General features: G+C 35.1%; 4 protein-coding genes across 7 annotated transcripts in view; 3 read left to right on the forward strand and 1 right to left on the reverse strand.

Annotated features, from left to right (window-relative positions):
- PRP40B (pre-mRNA-processing protein 40B) overlaps positions 1 to 7,331 on the reverse strand; it is a 13,267-nt gene extending 5,936 nt beyond the window's left edge. Inside the window, exons 1-12 of one of the 4 annotated variants that reach the window (XM_089782872.1) lie at positions 7,158 to 7,331; positions 6,796 to 6,818; positions 6,444 to 6,639; positions 5,697 to 5,767; positions 4,873 to 4,941; positions 4,438 to 4,767; positions 4,161 to 4,352; positions 3,911 to 3,987; positions 3,376 to 3,445; positions 540 to 592; positions 399 to 456; positions 1 to 304 (exon numbers count right to left, since the gene is read on the reverse strand). The exon at positions 1 to 304 is cut by the window's left edge and continues 46 nt beyond it. In XM_089782872.1, coding sequence (XP_089638998.1) covers positions 1 to 304; positions 399 to 456; positions 540 to 592; positions 3,376 to 3,445; positions 3,911 to 3,987; positions 4,161 to 4,352; positions 4,438 to 4,767; positions 4,873 to 4,941; positions 5,697 to 5,729 — 1,186 coding nt within the window. In that variant the 5' untranslated portion in view covers positions 5,730 to 5,767; positions 6,444 to 6,639; positions 6,796 to 6,818; positions 7,158 to 7,331. Of the gene's footprint in view, positions 305 to 398; positions 457 to 539; positions 593 to 3,375; positions 3,446 to 3,910; positions 3,988 to 4,160; positions 4,353 to 4,437; positions 4,768 to 4,872; positions 4,942 to 5,696; positions 5,768 to 6,443; positions 6,640 to 6,791; positions 6,819 to 7,157 lie in introns of all 4 variants that reach the window. The other 3 variants (XM_021440120.2, XM_021440201.2, XM_021440277.2) reach the window with 3 other exon arrangements.
- Positions 7,332 to 8,960: 1,629 nt separating this feature from the next.
- On the forward strand, positions 8,961 to 12,803 carry EGY3 (ethylene-dependent gravitropism-deficient and yellow-green-like 3). The gene is made up of 6 exons (XM_021429123.2): positions 8,961 to 9,739; positions 10,193 to 10,390; positions 10,544 to 10,768; positions 11,075 to 11,313; positions 11,694 to 11,848; positions 12,253 to 12,803. The coding sequence occupies exons 1-6, from the start codon at positions 9,083 to 9,085 to the stop codon at positions 12,606 to 12,608; spliced, it is 1,830 nt and encodes a 609-aa protein (XP_021284798.1). The 5' UTR covers positions 8,961 to 9,082; the 3' UTR covers positions 12,609 to 12,803.
- Positions 12,804 to 15,205: 2,402 nt separating this feature from the next.
- Positions 15,206 to 17,169, forward strand: LOC110413157 (F-box protein SKIP22-like). Its single transcript, XM_021423879.2, has one exon. The coding sequence runs from the start codon at positions 15,375 to 15,377 to the stop codon at positions 16,842 to 16,844; it is 1,470 nt and encodes a 489-aa protein (XP_021279554.1). The 5' UTR covers positions 15,206 to 15,374; the 3' UTR covers positions 16,845 to 17,169.
- Positions 17,170 to 18,037: 868 nt separating this feature from the next.
- On the forward strand, positions 18,038 to 21,052 carry LOC110419096 (ATP phosphoribosyltransferase regulatory subunit). The gene is made up of 4 exons (XM_021431987.2): positions 18,038 to 18,431; positions 18,520 to 18,753; positions 18,836 to 18,901; positions 20,231 to 21,052. The coding sequence occupies exons 1-4, from the start codon at positions 18,165 to 18,167 to the stop codon at positions 20,384 to 20,386; spliced, it is 723 nt and encodes a 240-aa protein (XP_021287662.1). The 5' UTR covers positions 18,038 to 18,164; the 3' UTR covers positions 20,387 to 21,052.
- Positions 21,053 to 22,109: the final 1,057 nt, after the last annotated feature.

Raw genomic sequence — 22,109 nt, forward strand, 5'->3', positions numbered from 1 at the left:
TTTCTGAAATAGCAGCAGATGATGTAATAGTATCCGCAGCCGTCTGAACCACATCGACATTGGTCACTGTCGAAGAAGCTCCAACAGGTAAAGCTGATACAGAAACGACCACAGGTTTTACATCACTATTAGCAAGAACTGGTGCCACAGGTACAGGACTTGAGGCAGCTCCTTGAATTATTGTAGGTGGTGTATCAGCATCAGATGGTGCTTTAACTGCAGGAGGTGCAGGAGCTGGAATACGAGAAAAAACTTCTGACTGAGTTCCTTTGGCAGATGCCATCTCTACTTGTTCACGAGCCAACTTGAATGTTAAAATACCAATAGAAAAAAGAGAAGGTAAGGAACCACGATAAGAAGTCAAAGGAATGATAAGTTCACAGGTGATGGGAGGAAACCTTCAGCTCCTCGGGGATTGACCATGTTGATTGATTTGTAACCTTGTTGTGGTAATACCTGCAGATGTTCAATAAAAGGATCTGATCATAGAATACCAACAAATTTACAGAAGATTAAAAGAAATTATTCAAATTACACACTTTCTTCCATCGGGACTCATAAATTCCTTCCAGTTAGTTGATGCATCTGCCCTCTGTCATGCACATAAGAGGAAAGTAAGTAGAAACTCTACTTCGTTAGGGAAAACCAACCCAATTCTATTGAAAGGAGGAAAAAAAAATTCAAAAAAACAGAGGGAGAAATCTCAGAGGAGTCCCTTCCAGGCACTAATACGAACAGGCCAGAACTCCGCCAAAAAGCAAACAAAATGATTTAACAATCCATATATTTTTAACACTTTAAATTTTAAAGACGATATTAAAAATTTTACAAAGGTGAAAATAAGTAGCAAGATTATACTATCACCACTCTTTACAAGTTTTATGCATAGAAACCACTCATTGACAGGATTTGGTAAGCAAACAAATAAGTAAAAGAAGTTTCAACAAACCAAAAGCTCACATCTCATAAATGATGAGCAATATTAATCTACAGTGACAAAAAAGAAGACACAATTAACCTCAATGAAGACCATTCTGTTCCTTGCCCTTCCCATCTCCCTGACCACCTTCTCATTTTTTGGGTGTGTGCAGCAAATTTTAAGAGTATGCATGTCTACAAATATAAACAATGTATCTATATCCACTATAGTTGCAAAAGGTAACAACTAAAACACAAAAGTCAAAAAGAATGGGAAGAATACTTCAAAAGCTAGGAGCATGAACCACCATTAGAGAAGCAGCAAAGAACAAGAGAAGTGCATAAAACTAGCATTGCTGATTGTTATGTGACACAGACTCTCCACTTACAATAACATACCCATGTCCAACACTGCATGGACACTTCACTATTCATATGGGTATGACACTTGTGTCCTCAAAATTAACATAAAAAGTTGTCAAAACACGATGTACCCGTGTCTGACACCATATCTCGAGTCCATGTAACACAGAACAATAGCGCTGACCAAATTGGCTGACAACCTGTCCAAGCTTGATAATCCTCATCTTATCCAAATGGTGTAATAAGCAATGCTTCAGTTTAAAAATTATGCAAATCTCCTCTCATTTCATTTAAACCCAAAATAACATGGAAAAACAAGCACAAATGCCAAACATAAATTTCTGAAAGGGAAAAAAGTCTTCTTTTAGCACCTATTTGATTCTTTGGTCAAGGCAAAGGATTCACTACCCAATTAACCCACAATTACCATCAGTTTCGGGCACTTTCATAAATCCATCCATCTGGTTTAAATGCATCTTTGGTTATCAAATTTCATGGGGTTCAAGATTGATGGAATCTTCGAGGAGATTTATCGAAGCAAAGATGACTAACCACAAAATGTTCTTCAGAAGTCCTCCCAACAAAAGGAAATTCTCCATTAGAAGCAATAGTTAGCAAAAAAACTGTCACTCAAGATAACAAGCTTAGAGCCATTTTCTCTATCATCCAACCAATTTATTTTTATTCAACGAAAATTTAGAAAAAAAAAAAAGAAGAAAAAAGACAAGCATGCCCCTTCAGAAGCAGAACCATGGGCATATTAACTAAAGCACTTCATTTCTAACCTTTTAAAATTTAAATTTTAAAGGACTAAGATAAAAATGTTCTCACAGGCCATGCTTGTTCCTCAGATTTTACAACCCACTCCCAACCAAAAAGAAATGGCATCACAAACTTGGAGGGAAGGGCATTGCAGATTTTAGAGTCAAAAATGAAAAACAATGCACCCACCAAAGAATTAACATAAAAATCCAGCAATAGATTGAAAACAATCTACAAAAGAATATGAATGACAGAATTACTAACATTCATGCTATAAAGTAGGTAGAGCAAGCAGCAAAGACCCACAGCTTATCCTACCTCTCAATAGAGTAGCACAGCATGTACCTGTAAGCACCTTTAAAGCTATGGAAGTCACACGAGGCATTTAAACATATAACAATAAATGATCATTAAAGAATATGCCATTCGACTTATATAACTTAACATGCATTGATACCAGCAAAATATAAATAACAAAATACCTTTTTTAAGTACTCACCCAAAATAGAATGCCTCGGAAGTGGGGAAGTTGTAAATGAGTAGGATTGCACAAAGGAAAATATATGAAAATACACAACCACCACAGTGAATTACAATCATATTTGAAATTCAAAATCATTCTCAAGGAAATTTCTAGCAAGTTGTCCAAAAACTGAAGCAACAATCATGTAAAGATTAACTTTTGTCGCTGGCTCATCAGGATGTACTGGTCAAACTTATTAAATCATTGCTCAGGACAAAATGGCAGAATAACTAGTAACTATGCATAATTGAAAAGAGAGAAGAGAGTGAGAAAACTAATGAGTGAACAAGCAAGAGAGTGAACCTTCCAACAAGTTACAGATCAAACAAAATAAAAACCCTACTTTTTAAAGGCTCGATCATAAAATAAGCAAAGTAAAAAAAAAAATCAAGTAAATTACACTCATAAAGATAATGACAGAAGGAAACAATGCTCCATGCAAGCTTTAATTTCCTCCATTAAAAGCTATGTGACATGGAAGAGAGCTTCTTCAAAAATCAATTACCCCAAACACAAAGATTTGACAGTCCATCTACTAGTTTCACAAAAGCAGTGAATAGAAGATCAGAGAACTGAGGACTGAGGAGCCAGAAATCATAAGTGCCTCTACAAATTCAACTTCTACCTTTAGAAGCAAGCTAATGAAATATGTTTTCTACATCAGACCAGGATTAATTTTCTTATCATGCAAAGAACATGCTGACTATGGCTGGAACCTATAAAACTCAAAGGGCAACACATCTAACACAATTTAATAGTTTAAGTACAAAGCCAGAGACCATGAAAATAACATCATTAGCATAACTCACCTCAATTGGTGTCATCAATTCCAATGGCTTTTCCCAACTAGATTGCCGTGTCCTCTTATTGTAATAATATCTACATAAGACATAAAGGATCCATGGTTAAATAAATACAAAGATAAAGCATGCAAAGTCCCCAATAGATGGCATCTAACTGCCACATTCATCTCAATGGCTCTGGAGGATACCAAGTAAGACAAATTCACTGTTACATTCTATGATGAACATTGCAATATGTTAACAGAAACATCTAGGAATTTTAAGTTGTATCAATTGACCCAAGACATAACAATAAGCCTGTACTCAAAAACAATCTTATCCATGGACATTCAAAAGCCTCCAACCTCCATTACATATAGCACAAAAAAGGTGAAATGAGTATGTCTGCTGTGTCAGCTAAGGTCACAGGACATATTATTCCCACCAAATTCTCACAAACCAACCCTTAAAATATACCAAGAAGAGCCATCTTTTACTACTGCAAAAATTCCAGCCTTAAACCCTTAGCTACCAGCAGCACACACCTATGAGTATTACATACCTTCTTCCATTAGCAGAAGTATGCTCTATCCAATCAGTTGAAGCCTCCTCAGTGGGTTTTGGCTGAATGCTAGGCACCTGAAATTTTATAAAATTGCAAACTCAATGTGATACTTGCACTAAGTGCATGCACTCTCAATAGCAAAAAGTAATAAATTTCAAGAATAAAATAGCACAAGAAATACAGGAAGGGAAACATTGTGTTGAGTGGATATGTGCAGCAAAAGGTGGAGGCAGATGAATGTCCTTACTGGTATGGTAGCTGAGGAAACAGATGGCTGTTCAACAATTTGCTGCACAGGTATAACAGAAGAAGAACTCTGGCTCACATGGATACCCACATGGCCTCCAACTGAAACACTTGGTGCCTGCAATTGTGGCATGGGTTGATATTGAGCCATTGCATTATGAGACACTGGAGCCTGACCATAAGAAGATGCAAACTGCAGACACAAGAATATAGAATATCAAGGTATAAAGATCTCACTACCACTAACTACTAAGCACAATGCGATCTGAATCACTTACAGGATACGACGAAGAGAGGTGTGATGCTGGGCCCCCAGACATGTAGTTATTTGGAGTTTGAATATTAGGTTGAGGCAGTGATGCCCCTGGACTGACATGACGATGTGGCTGAGCAGTTGGCAATGAAATTCCCGGTGCTGCAGGGGGAATATAGCCTGGTTGGACTGGTCTTGCTGGTAACTGCTGCATTACTTGAGGAAATTGGGGTTGCTGAGTTTGAGGAGAAAACCCAGAATTCATCACAGTAACTCCTCTGGCAACAGGTTGAAACGGTTGAGGAGCTACCGGAACAAACTGTTGTGGCTGCTGTGATGGGACAACAGGTCGGAACTGCATAATATACGAACATATAATTGAAATATAGTTTAGGTAGATAGATTGTGTCGAATAATACAACGTAGGCATTACAGAAGACCTGAAAAAAAAAGTTTTTACCTGAGCAGACATAGGTGGTGGAAAATTTCGAGGAGGATCCATCGAGCCAACTAAAGGAGGCGGGTGAGGCTAATACAAGTAAAAACAAGCAATTAGCACGCTATTTGTCAAAATAAGTCATGAATATGGGTCAAATGATTTAGTCCTTCGATGAGATTAAGCATGAAACTAAAAATTCCAAAACATTAAAATAATTGGAAAATTAACATAAAGAGAAAACAAAAAAACATAAAAAACTATATATGGTTAAACAAATTTTGCTACGGAATAGTTTACTTTTCCAGTCATGAACATTCAAGAATTCTTTCCATTGAGAGGGAAAGAAACAAACCCGATTAATTCAGTCATAAGGGAACATATTGCTATTTAGTATCATGCAAATATTTTCTACCTAAACTAACATAAATATATGAAACTCATTAACAAAAAGATTCTATTGTCCTTTGAGAAAAATATAAGATAAAAAGTCCTATAAACTTTCATGAGAAAACCAACAATCAAATAGGTAAAAAAAATGACAATATGAAAAAAAAAACATACACACATAAGCCGGTGAAAGCCTTAACTTGAGACATGAGTGTAAGTGCCAGACATACACCTAAAGCAGTAAGTTAGTAACTACATTACTTTTGATGCATTATACTTTTGATGTCGAAACTATGTATAACGCATGATACTCAAAAAATGAATAAATAGAAAAGAAAAAGAATGAAAGAACTTGCAAGCATCATACACCTTCAAGTACTATTGAGGGAAAAAATCTTATTTGTTAATAACATTCACACCAACCTCTATTAGGAAAAACATTGTTTTAATCACATTACCTGTACACCTGAAAATTGGGGGTTATTTGCCATCGCAGCAATCTGGTCAGCCTCAAAGAACAACTACAAAACTAATAACCATCATATCAAGTTAGAACGCCAATGAAAGGAGAGTTGAATAAGTTTCTTCCTTTTTTTTTTTCTTTTTTTTTAGCAGCGTGTAGACTGGAAGAGAGTTTGCAAAATAATAGCAGTTAAGGCCAAAAACCATGCATTGTCAAAAAAATTATGAAAATAATGAAACTGAGAAACTTCATCACAATAGACAAATATGATTGAGCAACTTCTACAAATTCAACAAGGTCCAATGACAAACAAGAAGAAAAGTAAATATCAATCATGAATTGATGAGCTTACCATGTAAAAACTTAAAACAACAAAATGATGGCTCTACCACGCATTTACGATGCAAAGCACTATGTGCTCCGCATTACCCTTTCGCCAGTTGTTAAATAAGATAATATTTCCGTCATAACTCTAATGATGATGCAATGGGATATTTTATAAAAGTCAGACAGTTTAACTCTACCGTTTGGTGAGTTTTTGACACTTCAACTACTATTTCTTTCTCGTTCTTATCAGCAGTTAATAGAGCTAACTATTTATCCTAAGGTGACTGTAACTCTGAAAGCCCCATGCAATGGTTCTTAACAGAACGCTTATAATAATAACAAAAGGCAATGTAGAGAAACTCATAAAAACCCTTAAAAAACACTTCACTCTTATAAAGGTAATTAAACATTTTACCTTTTCCCATACACCTGAGGCAATAAGGGGGTTGCATCACATTCGGTAGCAAGACATAATTAAAAAGCACAACTATTATAGAGTTGTCCACCCTGCACATGCATGTCTCAGAAACTCTAACTTCCACTTCATCTTTTCTCTTGGCAGCTAATGTAATTGATCAAGAGCCTAATTAAATGAACAAAACAACAAAGCACTGCCAAAAATACAAAAAAAACAGACACACCTAATTAAACCCAAAGATTAACTCCAACACCACAGAAACATCAATTCCAAATTTGGGCATCCGTTAATTCTATGAATAAAAAATTCAAAAAAATATCTGCAAACAAATAGCCATTCATGCACCTGCCTCAGTCAGTCTCATGCACCCAACTACAAAGAAAAAATGGAAAGATCAATTTTTGAGTCATTGGCTAGAAAAATGAAACAATCACCAGAATGTGGTAAATGCAGCCAATTCCTTAGGTTTGACCCAATAATTCTATCAAAACAAAACCCCCAAATTCCCATTACCCCAAAAACACAAAATTATTTGCATGTCAAGCCTCCAAAAATAAAAAATAAAAACAACATTAGTAGCCCTAATGATTAAACTAATTCAAAAGTCACATGTATCAATTTTTTTTTTGCTCAAAATCGCATGTATCAAATTGCAGTCTGTAAATCGAAATGGGCGGCTGAAAACACATAAGAAAAAAAGAAAAAACGTACTTTTTAGCAGTGGGGAGTGATGGAGAGAGCTGGAGATAGAGAGAGAGAGAGAGAGAGTAGAAGTAGATGTATAGAGTATTTGAAAGAGGCGCGTGAGGCGAAAGGAAGGAAGTGTGAGACCCCAAAGGAATCCGCCCGTTCTTTGTTTGTTATTCTTTATTTTATTTCCATAGAACGCTGATGAAACAGAAGAGAATATATAAAGAAAAACAAATATATACATTGGGATATTTGCGTCGCGTTTGCAAAATTGTAACCGACCTTGTTATTCTTCCGTATTCCGAAAATACCCCTCTTCTCTTTTTTTGTCCTTTACCGTGTTTTTTCTTTTATATAAAGGGAAAATTTTATTGAATTAGCTTAAAATAAAATCCTAAGCCATTGGACGCCAAAGAATCTGTTAATAATAAATAAAAGATGTTTACAAGAAGAATATCATGTAAGTTTATGTGAATTAAGTGACATTTCCATCTTATAAGTGAAACCTGTTAGCCACTCACCAGAGCTGTCTCGAATAAGTCCACCGGCTTCCGCTCACTTCCATCTACATTCAGCTTGACAAAAGAGTTCATAGGTTTTATCCAACTAATCAATGTCTCATGCTTAACCTTCTGTTGGCCATGTCGTAAGCTGTCTCCGGCTTCTTTGGCCTTTGTCCAGATGATTTGCTTTGCATTGCAAGGCCAAGAGAACTTCCCATCAAAAAGAGATCAATTGCGCCAAAACCAAAAATACCATAAAGCATGAACAAATACAGACCCCCATGGAATATCTTCAAAAAGCACCATATTATTCAAAATCCAGGTTTATAATTCCTGCACAAAGAAATCTCCTTTTGCCAAATCTGGAAATATAGCTAACCACGTCTGTTTAACTCTATTGCATTCTCGGAACACGTGAATTAAATTTTCAACATAGTACCCACAACATCGACATACAGGTGAAGGTAGCAAGCCTTGATTTTCTAGCCATGAAGTAGTTGGGATAGATTCATGTAGTACCCTCCAAATAAACATCCTTACCTTGTTTGATGAATATAAAGTTCAAACTTTTCCCAACTTGCTGTTTGGAAATTGTGATCAGCCAATTGCAACTCATAAGCAGACTTAACTGTGAACATACCTGCACTAGAGTGTAACCAGTAGGAATCGTCTGCGTCCTCTCCTGATGGGTCTGTCATCACTGCAGAGATCATAAGGCTTATATCTTGAGGGAGAAGGAGCGTAATTAGTTCCATATTCCATCTTCCGTATTCATCACAGTAGCTCGCCACCGGAAGCTCAGTTTCGACTGCTAATAAATCTGCACTTACATGCTCTACTAATGGACGTAGCCAAGGCTCTATCCAAAATTTGGTGTCATGTCCATTTCTTATTCTCCTCCCCAATTCATTAAATAGGACCGGCCTGGCCTTCAATATACTTCTCCGTACTTGAGAATCAGAAGATCTCGTGGCTGCAGACATTAAAGTTTGATGCCTTAAATACTTTTGTTTCAGAAGATTCACCCATAAGCCATCGGTATCCCTCCAGAGTTGCCAGCATAGTTTGGCTAATAAAACAACCGTGAAAATTACAGTTGTTGAAACAAAATTGTGAAAATTAAGTTCACGTCCTTTGAGATAATGATGTTGACTATGTAGAAACAAAATGGACTGGAGTACTTAGGTAAATTAGCTTTTTTGAGTTCGAGATGCCACGTGTCTAATGAGTCACGGAGTCGCAAACTGGATGAAAATCAAAAATTTCAGCCCCGGCCTCAGCAACAACGACCACCACACAAATGATCCTACTTTGTCTCTGTCTCCCTGAACCAGTCCGCTTGTAAAACTTCTCCATCTTTCTAGACATGTCTCTCGCCCTTTCATATTACTCTCTTCAACATGTCTTCCTTTTATCTCTCAGTCCAGCATTCTACTTCTTGGCATGGCTACTTACTTCCTCACTTCGCACTCTTCCTTGTCTTCATGCAGTCTCTACACCAATCACAAGAAGAAACATAAGAACAAGAATGTTGGCACAGGTTTATCTACCATTATATCATCCTTTGGTGACAACAGTTCACTTGACAAGAAAACCCATCTTTCATTTTCTGAAAATTCGAGTTCCAATCCAAGAAAGCCGCTTGATTTAGCAGTTAAAGGTTACTACTATCGTTCATTTTCAAGAAGGTTAAAACCTCTCAAGTCCTCTGTTAAGGATCAGCAAGAAAGTGAACCTACTTCTTCGTCTTCAGTTGCCGTTGCATCTGAGGAGCCAAGCAATGAAAATGACAGTCCAAGGAGTGTTCAAGAAGTTGGATTGAGTAAAGAACATGAAGAAACTGAGGGGAAAGAAAACCAGCAAGAAATGGACTGGAAGGCGGATGAAGAGTTTAAGAAGTTCATGGGAAACCCTTCTATTGAGGCTGCAATAAAGCTGGAGAAGAAGAGAGCCGATAGGAAGCTCAAGGAGCTTGACAGGGAAAGCAGTGGTAACCCAATCGTGGGGCTTTTCAATAAACTGGTGCGTGATAATTTGACGAGAGAGAAGGAAAGGTTGGAACAAGCAGAGGAGACCTTCAAAGCTCTTGATCTTAACAGGGTGATTTTTTTTTTTTTCAATTCTACTAGGATTTTCAAACTTTATTAGAACTGCGCTAGTGTTTGCTTTTGCTAAAATAAATTCTTCGAGTATTGAATTATCCTTAGGATGCATTTAAGCAAGAATTCAAATTTTGCCGCGTTGAATTTTCATACAAACTCTTAGCAGCTTTCATTTATTAAAGGTTTGGGTAGATATTGGTTGCTCTTCTGTATTTGTATGTTTTTGACAAGGGTTTGTAATCTTATTATAATGATTGAGTATTTATAGTATTGAAAATTGTTGAGATCCATCCTATTTTGTTGCTCATGTGCATTAGATGTACATCATAACTTGTTTGTAATGTTATCAGTTAGTTAAGAATTAGATCACTTTTCTATCACCATTAATTGTAGAAGGCTATGTCAAAGAATATTAAAGGCTTACTTTGTTGTGTTGATGTTGACATAACAGTTAAAGAGCTGTTTTGGATTTGATACATTTTTTGCAACTGATGCTCGAAGATTTGGAGATGGGGGGATTTACATTGGGAATTTGAGAAGACCCATTGAAGAGGTCATCCCTATACTGGAGAAAAAGCTATCTGACGCTGCAGGCAGGGAAGTCATCTTATGGTTCATGGAGGAAAAAACAAATGACATTACAAAACAGGTAACTCAAAAGGAGCTGATATTAAGTTTTGCTAACTATGGTCGCATTTATGATTGCAGAATAAGAAGATATTTATGTTTTCTTTTCAGAGCCTAACTTAATTATTCTTGTACTTTATCTTTCACAACAAAAAATTTATTCTTGTACTTCAAGGCATGTGTGGTGCAACCTAAAGCAGAAATAGATCTGCAATTTGAGTCTACCAAGCTGAGCACTCCTTGGGGATATGTTAGTGCAATAGCCTTATGCGTGGCAACGTTTGGGACAATTGCTCTGATGAGTGGATTCTTCCTGAAACCTGGTGCTACATTTGATGACTATCTGGCTGATGTTGTCCCTCTCTTTGGTGGCTTTGTCTCCATTTTGGGAGTTTCTGAGGTATCTGATAACTTTCTGTATGAAACTTCATACCTAATATTTACCTTATCTGATGTCTGATCCTATTTTTCAGGTTATAATATGGTAATTTTCCATTAACCTTTTTCATTCTGGCTAAAATAATAATAGTTATGTGTTCTTGTGTTTATTCAAGGGCTGTTCCTTACTCTTTTTCATCTGAACGGTGAGATTCACAGCAAGGCATTTAAAGTAGAACTTGCGTTTTTTATATATAGAATAGTTTCCTGCACTCTTGCTAAATGGCTATGCACAAAGTTATTCAAGGCTGTATATTGTGTTTGGCAGATAGCCACAAGGGTAACAGCTGCTCGTTATGGTGTTAAACTCAGCCCCTCCTTTCTTGTTCCGTCCAATTGGACAGGCTGTTTGGGAGTGATGAACAATTATGAGTCACTTCTTCCAAATAAGAAGGCTCTTTTTGATATTCCAGTGGCACGAACAGCAAGTGCTTATTTGACATCACTGGTGCTTGCAGTTGCTGCTTTTGTAGCTGATGGCAGCTTTAATGGTGGTGATAATGCATTGTAAGTTTTTTACCGTGGCATGTTTACAAACACTAGTTCTTCTGTTTAAGAAAAAAAAAATGAAAACGAAGGAAAACATTAATGCCTGACTGGTTAACCTTTTGATCATAACACTGGGAAGAAATGTATATGTGACATATTACTATATTAATTCCATTATACTAGAAATACATCAAAGACTCAAAAAATTGGCAACAAAGCATACAATCCTGTAATTCAGGCAATTGGCTAGAGCCTCAGTGAGAATAGAGGTGAAGACAGTTTGGAAATTATATCAGTGCCTGTTGAAGGTTCTAGTATGGATTGTCAGCTTATTTCTATAATCAGATGTGAATAAATCCATTTCAGATGTGCTTATAAATTGTGCTCTTTATTTTTAGGTACATAAGGCCTCAATTCTTCTACAACAATCCATTGCTTTCTTTCATCCAATTTGTTATCGGACCATATACAGATGACCTTGGGAATGTTTTACCATATGCTGTGGAAGGGGTAGGAGTTCCTGTCGATCCCCTTGCTTTTGCTGGCCTTTTGGGTAAGTTTCTTAGCCTTGCTATCAATTTTATTAACTTCCATGGCTGCAGGATAGCACAAATTGTTGTCTATATAGATTTGTAAAGGATGACTAACTTATTAAAGGACACTGAAATTTAATACTTGTTTCATCACTTCGTGAAGCTACTAAAGAGTACAGAATTATAAGGAACTTCCATTTAGACAGCTTTGTGAATACATATCCATGATTCTCTCGCTTTTTCATTTTTACTGCAATATATGGTCAAGACTTCAAAGAGTAATGGCAACTTTACCACATGACTACCTAGAAGAAACTTTCCTTTCCCCTCTTTCCTTCTACTGAAGTGCACTTGTATTGGAGGCAGCACACATGCAGCCCTAAATTGCCACTTCTACGTTATTGACTATGTTATTCTTCTGCAGGAATGGTGGTGACTTCTTTGAACTTGTTGCCCTGTGGGAGACTTGAAGGTGGCCGCATAGCTCAAGCTATGTTTGGAAGAAATATTGCTACTTTATTGTCATTCGCCACATCCCTTCTCCTTGGCATCGGTGGTCTTAGTGGAAGTGTCCTTTGTTTGGCATGGGGATTATTCGCAACCTTCTTTCGGGGTGGAGAAGAAATGCCAGCAAAAGATGAGATCACCCCATTGGGAGATAACAGGTTTGCTTGGGGTGTTGTTCTAGGTCTTATCTGCTTCCTCACTCTTTTCCCTAATGGAGGAGGTACATTCTCCAGCCCATTCTTCAGTGATCCATTTTTCAGGGGCGATCTGTAAATAGGTTACTTGTATTAATTGTTTATATTCTGTCCATACCTACATTTCAGTAGGGTGATGACTGATGACTACACCATTTCTAGTTATTCTGTAATATAAGAGGGAAGAAATACATTTCAGTTTTTTGTTATTATCATTTAGACAAACTTGGAGCTTAACCATCTACCCTTAATTCTAGCTACTGTTCATGGCAAGGATAACCCTTGAAAAATTATGCATATTATTTCCAAAATCAGAGATGTGGAAAGGGTGAATGACTCTTTTCTCCTTCTAACTTTATGCTCCTTTCCAAGTTCTTCGGTTGCTTTCATCCCTCAGTTTTCTCCTTTCTTTTCATTGTAAGTGAAATATCCATGGAAGGAAAGCAGGGAAAACCAAATATCAGCACACCAAGACCAAAGGTACTCAATACAACAGTAGAAGCTAGTATCTCAAGTTTGAAGAACCCGAAACAGGACAATGAGCTAAAGCTCTCGTGTCACCCCAGCTCTGGCACCAAGGCTTGTCAGAAACATTTCTCTAGGCTTCGACTGATTTTGGTGTAACGTTCGGCCCCAAAAGCTTGTTTTGGCCCATTACAATCTTTTAAAGTTCGAAGTTCAATTCTAACTCGATTGAATCTTATTTTAAGGCTTATGTTAGGTTTTGAATAATTAAACTTAATTAGATAAACTCGTTTACTTGACTAATTATGATTTTTTTTAAGTAGAAAATATCTTATTACTTAAAAATTGGATTAATTTTTCTCCTTTTTTTTTTCTGGACAGTTTTCACTTAACTAACAGCACAAGCAGCCGAAACTTAGATAGCATTAGAAAATAGTCAAAATAGAAAAAAAAAGTTTTAGGATAAAGTATACAAACTTTGTTGAGTTTTGATAACAAATATATGCAAGTTTATTAATTTTTAAAATAAAGAGTCCATATTAAACGTATAAATGACATTCTTTCTTACTCTTTTCCTTTCTCTCAAGTTGATCAGCAGAGCTTTCTTACACCAACGAACCACCTTGCAAAAATTTTTGTACTCATATTTTTTGTTTAATTTAGTTTCTCGATTTTGGAATCTTCTCTTAGCTGCATCCAATTTAGTTATTAAATAGAATTGGAAGTCATACATGGTGCTGTGGAAGGATTGTCATGTCACCATCTTGTTTATTTTTAATTTTTTAATTTTGTTTTATTTTTATTTTTTTAAATTAGGTCGTTTTAAACTCTTTTTACACTCTTAAAAACTTTAACTATAAAACTCTAATTATAAGAGAAAGAAAAAAGAGAGGAGGTAGAAAGAGAGAAGGGAAGGAAAAAATAAAAATAGATGCTTTTATAGTTAGGGTTTTTGAGAGTGTAAGAAGGTTTTAAAATGATATAGTTTAAAAAAAATATTAAACTTAAAAGTTTAGGTATGATGATAAGCAGTTTAGTGTTCTTAATAAAAGTTTTAAGTTTGAACCTTTGAACTTAAAAAGATGACGTAACAACGTCACATCAACATGTGAGGGTAATGTGATAGTGTCACGTCAGCATATTACTATCCAACACCATTACGTCAGTAAAAGTATACTATATTAACATTGACGTCATTTTATTTAATGGTTAAATTGGATGCTGTTAAAGAAAAATATTAAATTAAAACAATTTTTAAAATTAAAAAATTAAATTGTTTCAAATTGGAATAGAGAAACTAAATTAAATGAAATGCATGAATACATAGATCTCTCAGGTATTTTGACTAATTTGCACTTCCTTGATCACACTCCTCAAGGAGGCACTAAATCTGGTACTTCATTCATCGTGTTTCCCTAATTGTGCACTCCAAGGGAACAATGCCGACTCTAAATGGCTGAGTTGAAAGAATTTTCTTTTAAAAAAATAAAAAAATAAAATTTATAGTTTATATAGTAATAATTTTTAAATTAATAAAAGATAAAATTATTTTAAAAATTAATAAAGGGAGCACTAATTGTTGGAGAACGTAACAAATCTGTGTAGTCAAAATACTATAGAGCTCTTAATCCTTTAATTTTGAGATTTCTCCTTAACGACATCTAATTAAGTTGTTAAATAAGATTACGTCAGCACTAACATGATGTTGTAGGGCAGCAACATACTGATGTGGCATTGTTATTCACATGCTAATGTGGCAGGCATATTAAAAGGGTTTTAATTGCTCAATTTTAAGACCTCTTTTAATGATATCTAATTTAATTTTTAAATAAAATAATATCAGTGGTGTTGTGAGGTAGTGACATGCTAAGGTTTAAACTCAAAACTTATTAAGTTTAAACTCATTAGCATCATGTTTAAGCCCTTATTTTTAATAATTTTTTTTGTTTTCTCGTTTATCTTGTTTTTTTCCCTAAAATTACATCATTTTAAAACATTTTTTACCCTCTCAAAAACCTTAGCTGTAAAACTTTAATTATAAGATTATAATTCGATTGTTAACATATAAATAAATTTTTTAATTTATTTATAAATACACACTTTAATAAACTCTTCACCTTCTCCCTACACTTAATCTCATTTATAATTATTTTCTTTCTTTTATACCAATTTGTAATTAAAAAAATCCAGATTTAACGGGCCGTAAAGCCGATGACACCAGACATTCATTTTGGATGCACCATTCGATCTCTCCACTGTGGTGACAATCTTACGCGCCTACGTTTCTTAACAGCCAAGAAAAAGAATCCCCTTCTTCTTCTTTTTCATGATCAATAGCGTTTGAGCACTTTTTAATTGTTTCATTTTTTGAAGTACAAAGATGAAACTGAGACTGAGAAATTATGAATCAAAAGAAACCCTGAGAATCCAAGTTCCGTCTCCGTGTTCTTTCCTCCAACTCCAGGAAACCCTCTCCCTATCCCTCCCTATCCCTCATCCTTCGCCATCTTCTCTCCGTTTTTCCCTCAACGCCAAGGACCTGCTCCACGCGCCATCCCCTCACGCTTCACTCCAATCCATCGGTGTCTCACCGGGTGACCTTATCTATTTCTCGCTTAACCCTATGGTTTTTTCTCCCATTTCTTCCAATCAAGACCTTCAAACAGTTACCCTTGTTGAAGAAACGAATGAGATTCCAGAATCCAGCACCAACCAAGATGCCTCAGGTCAAGAATTGCCTCAATTACAAGAACCCATGTCAACAGAACCCCAAGGTTCTCAAGAAACTGAAGAAACCGAAGGAACAGAATCTATGGATATCGATGCCTTTTCGGTTAGCGAAAGGTTCTCTGAGCCCTATTTCTTGAGGAAGGTTTTAAAGGAAGAGCTTGCTGGTGATGGTAGCAATCACAAGCTCTTGGCGATTGCAGTCCACGCGGTTTTACTGGAATCAGGCTTTGTCGGGTTTGATCCCGTTTCAGGACTGCAAATTGATGGGTTTCATTTTCCAGATGAGTGGCCTTCACCTGTCTCAATTTGTTATTCCGTACCTGAACTTTTGACCAATAATGATAATTCTGGTTCTAATTTGACTGATTATGCTGTTTTAAAGTTTCAAACTTTAGGCCATTTTGTTCAGGTTTATGGGTCTTTGGTTAAGGGGGGTTCAGGGTTATATAAATTGTCCTTGGATGAATATAGGTTTGCACCAACTTTGGATTTAGTGTGGGCAAACTTTGATAAGAATGATAGTACGAATGATAATAATAATTCATATCCTGAAAATGAAGTTTTTGAGTTTTGGAAGATTGTTAAGGATGGGCTTGCATTGCCATTGTTGATAGATCTTTCGTATAGGACTGGTTTGTCTCTTCCAGCTTGTTTGATGCGTCTACCAACAGAGTTAAAGCTTAGGATTCTGGAGTCCTTGCCTGGTGCTGATATTGCGAGAATGGGGTGTGTTTGCTCAGAGATGCAATATCTGGCTTCGAATAATGATCTGTGGAAGCAGAAATTCAGAGAGGAGTTTGGAGATTGCTCAGGAACAATGGAAATAGGGAATTGGAAAGAGATGTTTCATTCTTGTTGGGAGAGTAGGAAGAAGCCAAAGCGGGGAATTCCCAGGTGGCAAGGGTTTCCTCGTGTTGAGAGGCCATTTTACTTCCCAATTAGGAGAGATCCTAATCCATTTTTGGGTCCTTTGATGATTGGTGGTGATTATGACCGCTTGCCAGGGCTTGTTTTGGCTCCACCTGTTTTTGTCCCACCTGGTCGACCATTTCCTCGATTTCAAGGGAGACGGAATTTTGGACTTCATTGTAATCTTGGAGAAGGGCAAAACAATGCATAGTTGCTAGTGACTGCTTTCCTTGATTCTGGTAGAGATGCTGTTTTAGGTTTATTAGGAAGATCATACATGTTTATGTATATATGAGCAAGTCTTTTGCTAGAGGGGAAGAGCAGAATGATAATTTGCAGTCTCTTAAGTGGCTTTTGATGCTTGTAAGTGCCATGATTGATTGCCAACTTTTTTGTTGGTGATGACTATGGCCTTCTTTTTTTCTAATGAAATGGACGTTTATGCCCTTTTAAATTTGTATGTACAAATTGGCTTAGCACTCTAGCTGGTAGCTTGGTATTTATGTTAACGTTGTTGTCACTATTATTATTTTTGATCATGGCAATTTTACTTAAAATCTTTTATGTGTTGGAACCGGCGCAGTTGCTTATTTTTTGCAAGAAATTGAACTTCTGTCTGAACCCTGTTAGGGAACCTGCCCAGTCCAGACCCTGCTCTTGAAGATTTCATGAACTAATTCCAGAACTAATTTGGGACTGGGCTCTGGGATTTCATGGTACTTGTCTATTGCATGTGAAATGGATCAGTGGAGAGTGGAGTGAATTTAGTGTAGCAAACTTGCCTTAGCTCACTGATACATATTCTAATGCACATATCATCATCAGAAAGTTTCTACTTTAGCTCCTAATGAGCTTATACTATTTGTCAGGATGTTTCTCTGTACCAACTATGATAGGCACATCTAATTCCTCTTTCTTTCTTCATTTTTTTTTCTCATTTTGGTTCTGCTAAACACTGTTTCAGCAACATTCAAATGATTAAATAAAAGTTTTGGTGTTAATCACATTTCTTTATATATTTTTTTGAATATAATCTTTCTTCATCAGTTCATCTCGCAACATGTACTGGCATGCACCAAAAAAAAAAAAAGACATTATATAAATCCTGTAATTTGACTACAACCTGTTTTCTCATCACTAATTTCAATCTCAAATTTGAAAGATTTGATATTTCTTTTAAAATAAGCCATACAACTGTCTTCAATAAATTCAAAAAAAAAAAAAAAGAGAAAGAAAATTACCAGTAGTAGTTATTGCTACTAGTACTGTGATTTTGGACATCTTACGGGTTTTAGCTGCAGAACAAGAAGCATGGATTCATCAAAATTAATTTAAAAATGATTATACTTTTATTAAGTACTACTAGTTTCTTTCTTAAATTTTTTTTCATAAAAATTACTAAGTCAGGAGAAAAATCAACCAAAACTTCTGACAAGTATTGAAGAAAGAAAAAGGCCGTTTGCAGCAAAATTTTAATCAAAATTATTGTCCTAAATTATAAAAGAAAAAAAAAAACCCCTCAGAATAACGCATGTTAGTATGTTATTGCTACTGCACTCTCCATTTCCAAAATTGCCAGTCTCAAAGGCTAAGCAAGTCGATAACTGCATTACCAACTAGCGCCGATTCTTCTCTGACCGCTATGTCTTCCACCATCACACTCTCACCTACCTTTCTGGCTAGCTTCCCTTACAGAAAACCGCCGTCTCATTTTTTCAGCAACCCCAAAATCCTCCTCCTGAAAACCCACTCCTTTCAGCTCCTTCTTGCTTCCAGAAGGGTCCCCAATTTCCCTCAGGTCTCTTTCCTTTTCAGTTCCTTTTTTTTTTTCCGATTGGAATTTTATTTTTCTGTATTTATAACCAAGCTTTTTTAGTTTTATTCAGGGGACTGATAATCTTGTGGATGGCCCGCGCAACTGGGGCCGTTCGATCACTTCCGAGTTCGATGATGATCAAGAAGGAGACGAGGATGAAGACGAAGACGAAGACGAAGATGAAGACGAAGATCGGAGTTTGGATCTGTTAATTAGATTTGTTCAAAACGTATTTAGAAAGATATCTAAACGAGCAAGGAAGGCCGTACGAGCTGTTTTGCCGGTCTCCATATCCACTAAACTGGTACCTTTTGGTTTACATATTCTTTTCATTTTATTCTGCAGTATCTCTGGTTGAATTCATCCATTCTTTTGCGTTAATGTAGGTGGGATTCTCTGTTAATGGAGTCCTGATGCTGGCATTTTTGTGGGTTTTAAAGGCATTTCTTGAGGTAATTCATCACTTAAATCTGCCTCTGCTTACCAATTTTGTTATTTTATGTAGTCTCATAGAATAAGCATCGTTTCCAGAAGCATCTAGCATCTAGCAATGTTATCGATCTCTCTAATTCATTCCCAATCACATCCAACTGTCAGTTCAGACCTAAGTTGATCTTCAGTTCAATAGTATCTTAACTATATGCACAAATACAATGTAAGTGTCAGTAATGCAATAACTCTAATAAGACTAAAGGGATTGAATATGTCAATCTATGATAACGTAAGTGGAAAATATTGATTTCAAGAGGGATAAGTCTGAGTTGGGCAATGTAAGGGTAAGCTAATTATAATTAGAAGGGGCTGAATGGTCAATGAACTGAAATGAAGTATTGTCCGACTGATAGCTTAGGATTAACATTGAACTTGTTTGTTTGCTGGAAACTCAAAAACAATAGTCTCTAATATGCTTGCTCAAGTTTTGGTGTCCAACCTTTTTTTAGCCATTTTTCTGCCAGTGTCTCCCTTTTAATTCTGGCTTGGTCTGGATATTGGTGATATTGACCTCAACTTGGTGATTGGCCTTTTTGGTTGGGTACAAAAGGGTGTATTGTGAACCAATAAACAATTGTTAATGTAGAAATCTAAATAGTGAGTGGGATTGTGGGAGTGCAGTTTTGGTTCTCTTGCAGCTTTGAGGTAATTTTAGTATCAAGACTATGAAAGGACCTTTGCTTTATGGACTTGTGATCTTGGCCAGAAACTGAGAGGCAAACACTTACTGGTTTGACATTTTAGAATGCCTCAAAGTATGATTCTTCTTTTCTTTTCAATTAATAAAGTAAAGCCTATGAGCAAACAAAGTGTTGCACTACATATTGCTGTAGGACCAATGCTGGCTAATATCCTTTGCAGAGCACTCTTATCTTGGAGGGGATGTCAATTCCTAGTCAATTGTGGTTATTTTACCTAAACATGAATTCATTGAGCATTAATAGAAGTTTCCTTGAAATGTTAATTACTTGGAATATGGTTTTGAAAACTTATCCAGCCAAGCTTTCAGTTCTTGCTTGTGCATGCGATTGTTAAATAATTAAACTAATTATATGTGCATATGCTTCCATTTACTTTCTAAAATATACAAATATATGCATGTCTTTGTTAACTTTTTTGAATATTGTGCTAATATAGCTTGAGATTTGGTTATGAGCTTTACACGCTGAGAGCTTCTTTACTTATTCAATGTAAAAATTGTGTATTTCCAAAACTTGAGAGTTTTACTTACTGATTGTCTCTTGTGTTCTGCCACTCATTTTCTTTTAACATGTTTTAATTGAAAATAGGTGGTTTGCACTCTTGGAAGTATTGTGTTTGTAAGCATCTTACTCATACGCGGGATATGGATGGGGGTAACATACGTGCAGGAAAGCCGTGACCAAAGGATCAATGAACTTGTTGATGACCAGCGTGCCTGGACTGGTACACATCCTGCCACTTGATTTCCAGCTTTTAAGTGAAGAAATTGGAGAAATAGTCTCTAATCTAATTTACATACATAAGTGTGTTTGTAAAGAAATACCTGCAGCGAGGGATACAGGGATAATGAGAAGATGGCCACTGAATGGTTGTCTTTCAGATAACCATTTTATTTGTTTTCAAAGTAATTCATGGACACAAGTATTGCTTAGATGTCTAGGAGTAGTTAGTTGTCATGCAAGCCGTGAAATTGATAGATCGTTGTTATATGAAAATCGCCAAAAATAAGAAGCAAAAGAAAAAGCTTTATTCATGTCTATGGATGATTGCAACTCCTTATTTATTGATTAATATGGTAGGACATGCAATAAATAAATGATGGATTTGCCATTTGTTTGTTAACACTCTTAATCCTTGGTTAACCATGTATTTGGGTTACAGCATGGAATAGGACCCTCGAGTCAGTAGGAGGATATATGCAGTGCTTTTGACAAGTTTGGGAAAATCTGTAATTGATGAAATGGTGATATGATGATTTTTATTCTTCTTGCAAATATTATATAATTGAATTTCTTAGGAGCCTTTCCTTTTCAAACTCTTTGTCTACCATAACTGCATTTCGTCAAATCAAGTTTGCCATTGTTTTAGCTCTAAAGCTAGAGCCTGGAGGATAATGCCAATTTCTTGGAAACTAATTTTGTCCTACATTCTTGGGGTGTTTAGTATTCAATTTTAGTAAACAAGAAATATGAAAGGAAATGGGAAAAGATTTATAAAATGAAAGAAAATAAACATTTATTGTCAATAATATGATAGCAGAAATAGGAGTTGAATCTTTTTTTTAGCTTTTTCCTTCATAACTTTTAAAAATCGAACGAAATTAAATTATAAATATAAATATAATATTTGAAAAAACTTTTAAAATATTTAAAAAATTTAAATAAAATTTTATTTTTCTATTGTTTTTGAAAAAGCTTTTATTTTTATTTTGAGTTAAAAAATCTATATAATTAATGATTAATAACTTATCGTTAATTAAAATATTATTTATCATTTTATGTTTTATTGATGTTGACAGAAAAGGTAAAAATATTAAATAATCCTGTTATCATATCATATTAACATGTTACGTCATCATTAATTACATGATATAAAATAACAAATTGTATTTTGATTAACAATAAAATATAATAATTAAAAAAATCTTTAAACTATTTAAAAAATTAAAAAAAGTATTATTTTTTGATTGCGTTTAATTAAGTTTTTATAGTTTTATTTTAAATCAAATAAATTTTTATAATTATTGATTGATTAATTATTATTAATCAAAATGTGATTTGTTATTATACATCACGTACGTGATTTGTTATTTTATAATATTTATATTATTTTTGATAAAAAATTTTATAATTAATAATTAATTAATTATTATTAATTAAAATATCATTTATTATTTTATACTCATTTAATGTTGATGTGAGAAGTACAAATTTCATATGGTCATGTTATCATATCAATATATTACGTTATCATCTATTAAGATATGTTAACATACTACGTCAAAATTATGTAATATAAAATGATGAGTGACATTTTAATAAGTGGTATTTTGATTAGTAATAAGACATAATATTTAAAAAAATCTTTGAACCATTTAAAAAAATTTAAAAAATGTATTATTTTTTGATTGTGTTCAATTAAGTTTTTATATTTTTATTTTAAGTTAAATAAAAGTTTATGATATTT

Source organism: Theobroma umbraticum, unplaced genomic scaffold (genome assembly GCF_002168275.2).
Source record: "Theobroma umbraticum cultivar Fairchild unplaced genomic scaffold, ASM216827v3 scaffold_30.0, whole genome shotgun sequence".
Lineage (NCBI taxonomy): Eukaryota > Viridiplantae > Streptophyta > Magnoliopsida > Malvales > Malvaceae > Theobroma > Theobroma umbraticum.

What these genes read in the sequence shown, in the direction of transcription:
- EGY3 (XM_021429123.2), top strand. Translation starts at nt 9,083, where the DNA reads ATGGCTACTTACTTCCTCACTTCGCACTCTTCCTTGTCTTCATGCAGT. An exon ending in AAGCTCTTGATCTTAACAGG is followed by an intron (nt 9,740 to 10,192) that starts GTGATTTTTTTT and finishes TTGACATAACAG; the next exon opens with TTAAAGAGCTGTTTTGGATT. An exon ending in CAAATGACATTACAAAACAG is followed by an intron (nt 10,391 to 10,543) that starts GTAACTCAAAAG and finishes TTGTACTTCAAG; the next exon opens with GCATGTGTGGTGCAACCTAA.
- LOC110413157 (XM_021423879.2), top strand. Translation starts at nt 15,375, where the DNA reads ATGAAACTGAGACTGAGAAATTATGAATCAAAAGAAACCCTGAGAATC.
- LOC110419096 (XM_021431987.2), top strand. Translation starts at nt 18,165, where the DNA reads ATGTTAGTATGTTATTGCTACTGCACTCTCCATTTCCAAAATTGCCAG. An exon ending in TCTCCATATCCACTAAACTG is followed by an intron (nt 18,754 to 18,835) that starts GTACCTTTTGGT and finishes GCGTTAATGTAG; the next exon opens with GTGGGATTCTCTGTTAATGG. An exon ending in TTTTAAAGGCATTTCTTGAG is followed by an intron (nt 18,902 to 20,230) that starts GTAATTCATCAC and finishes AATTGAAAATAG; the next exon opens with GTGGTTTGCACTCTTGGAAG.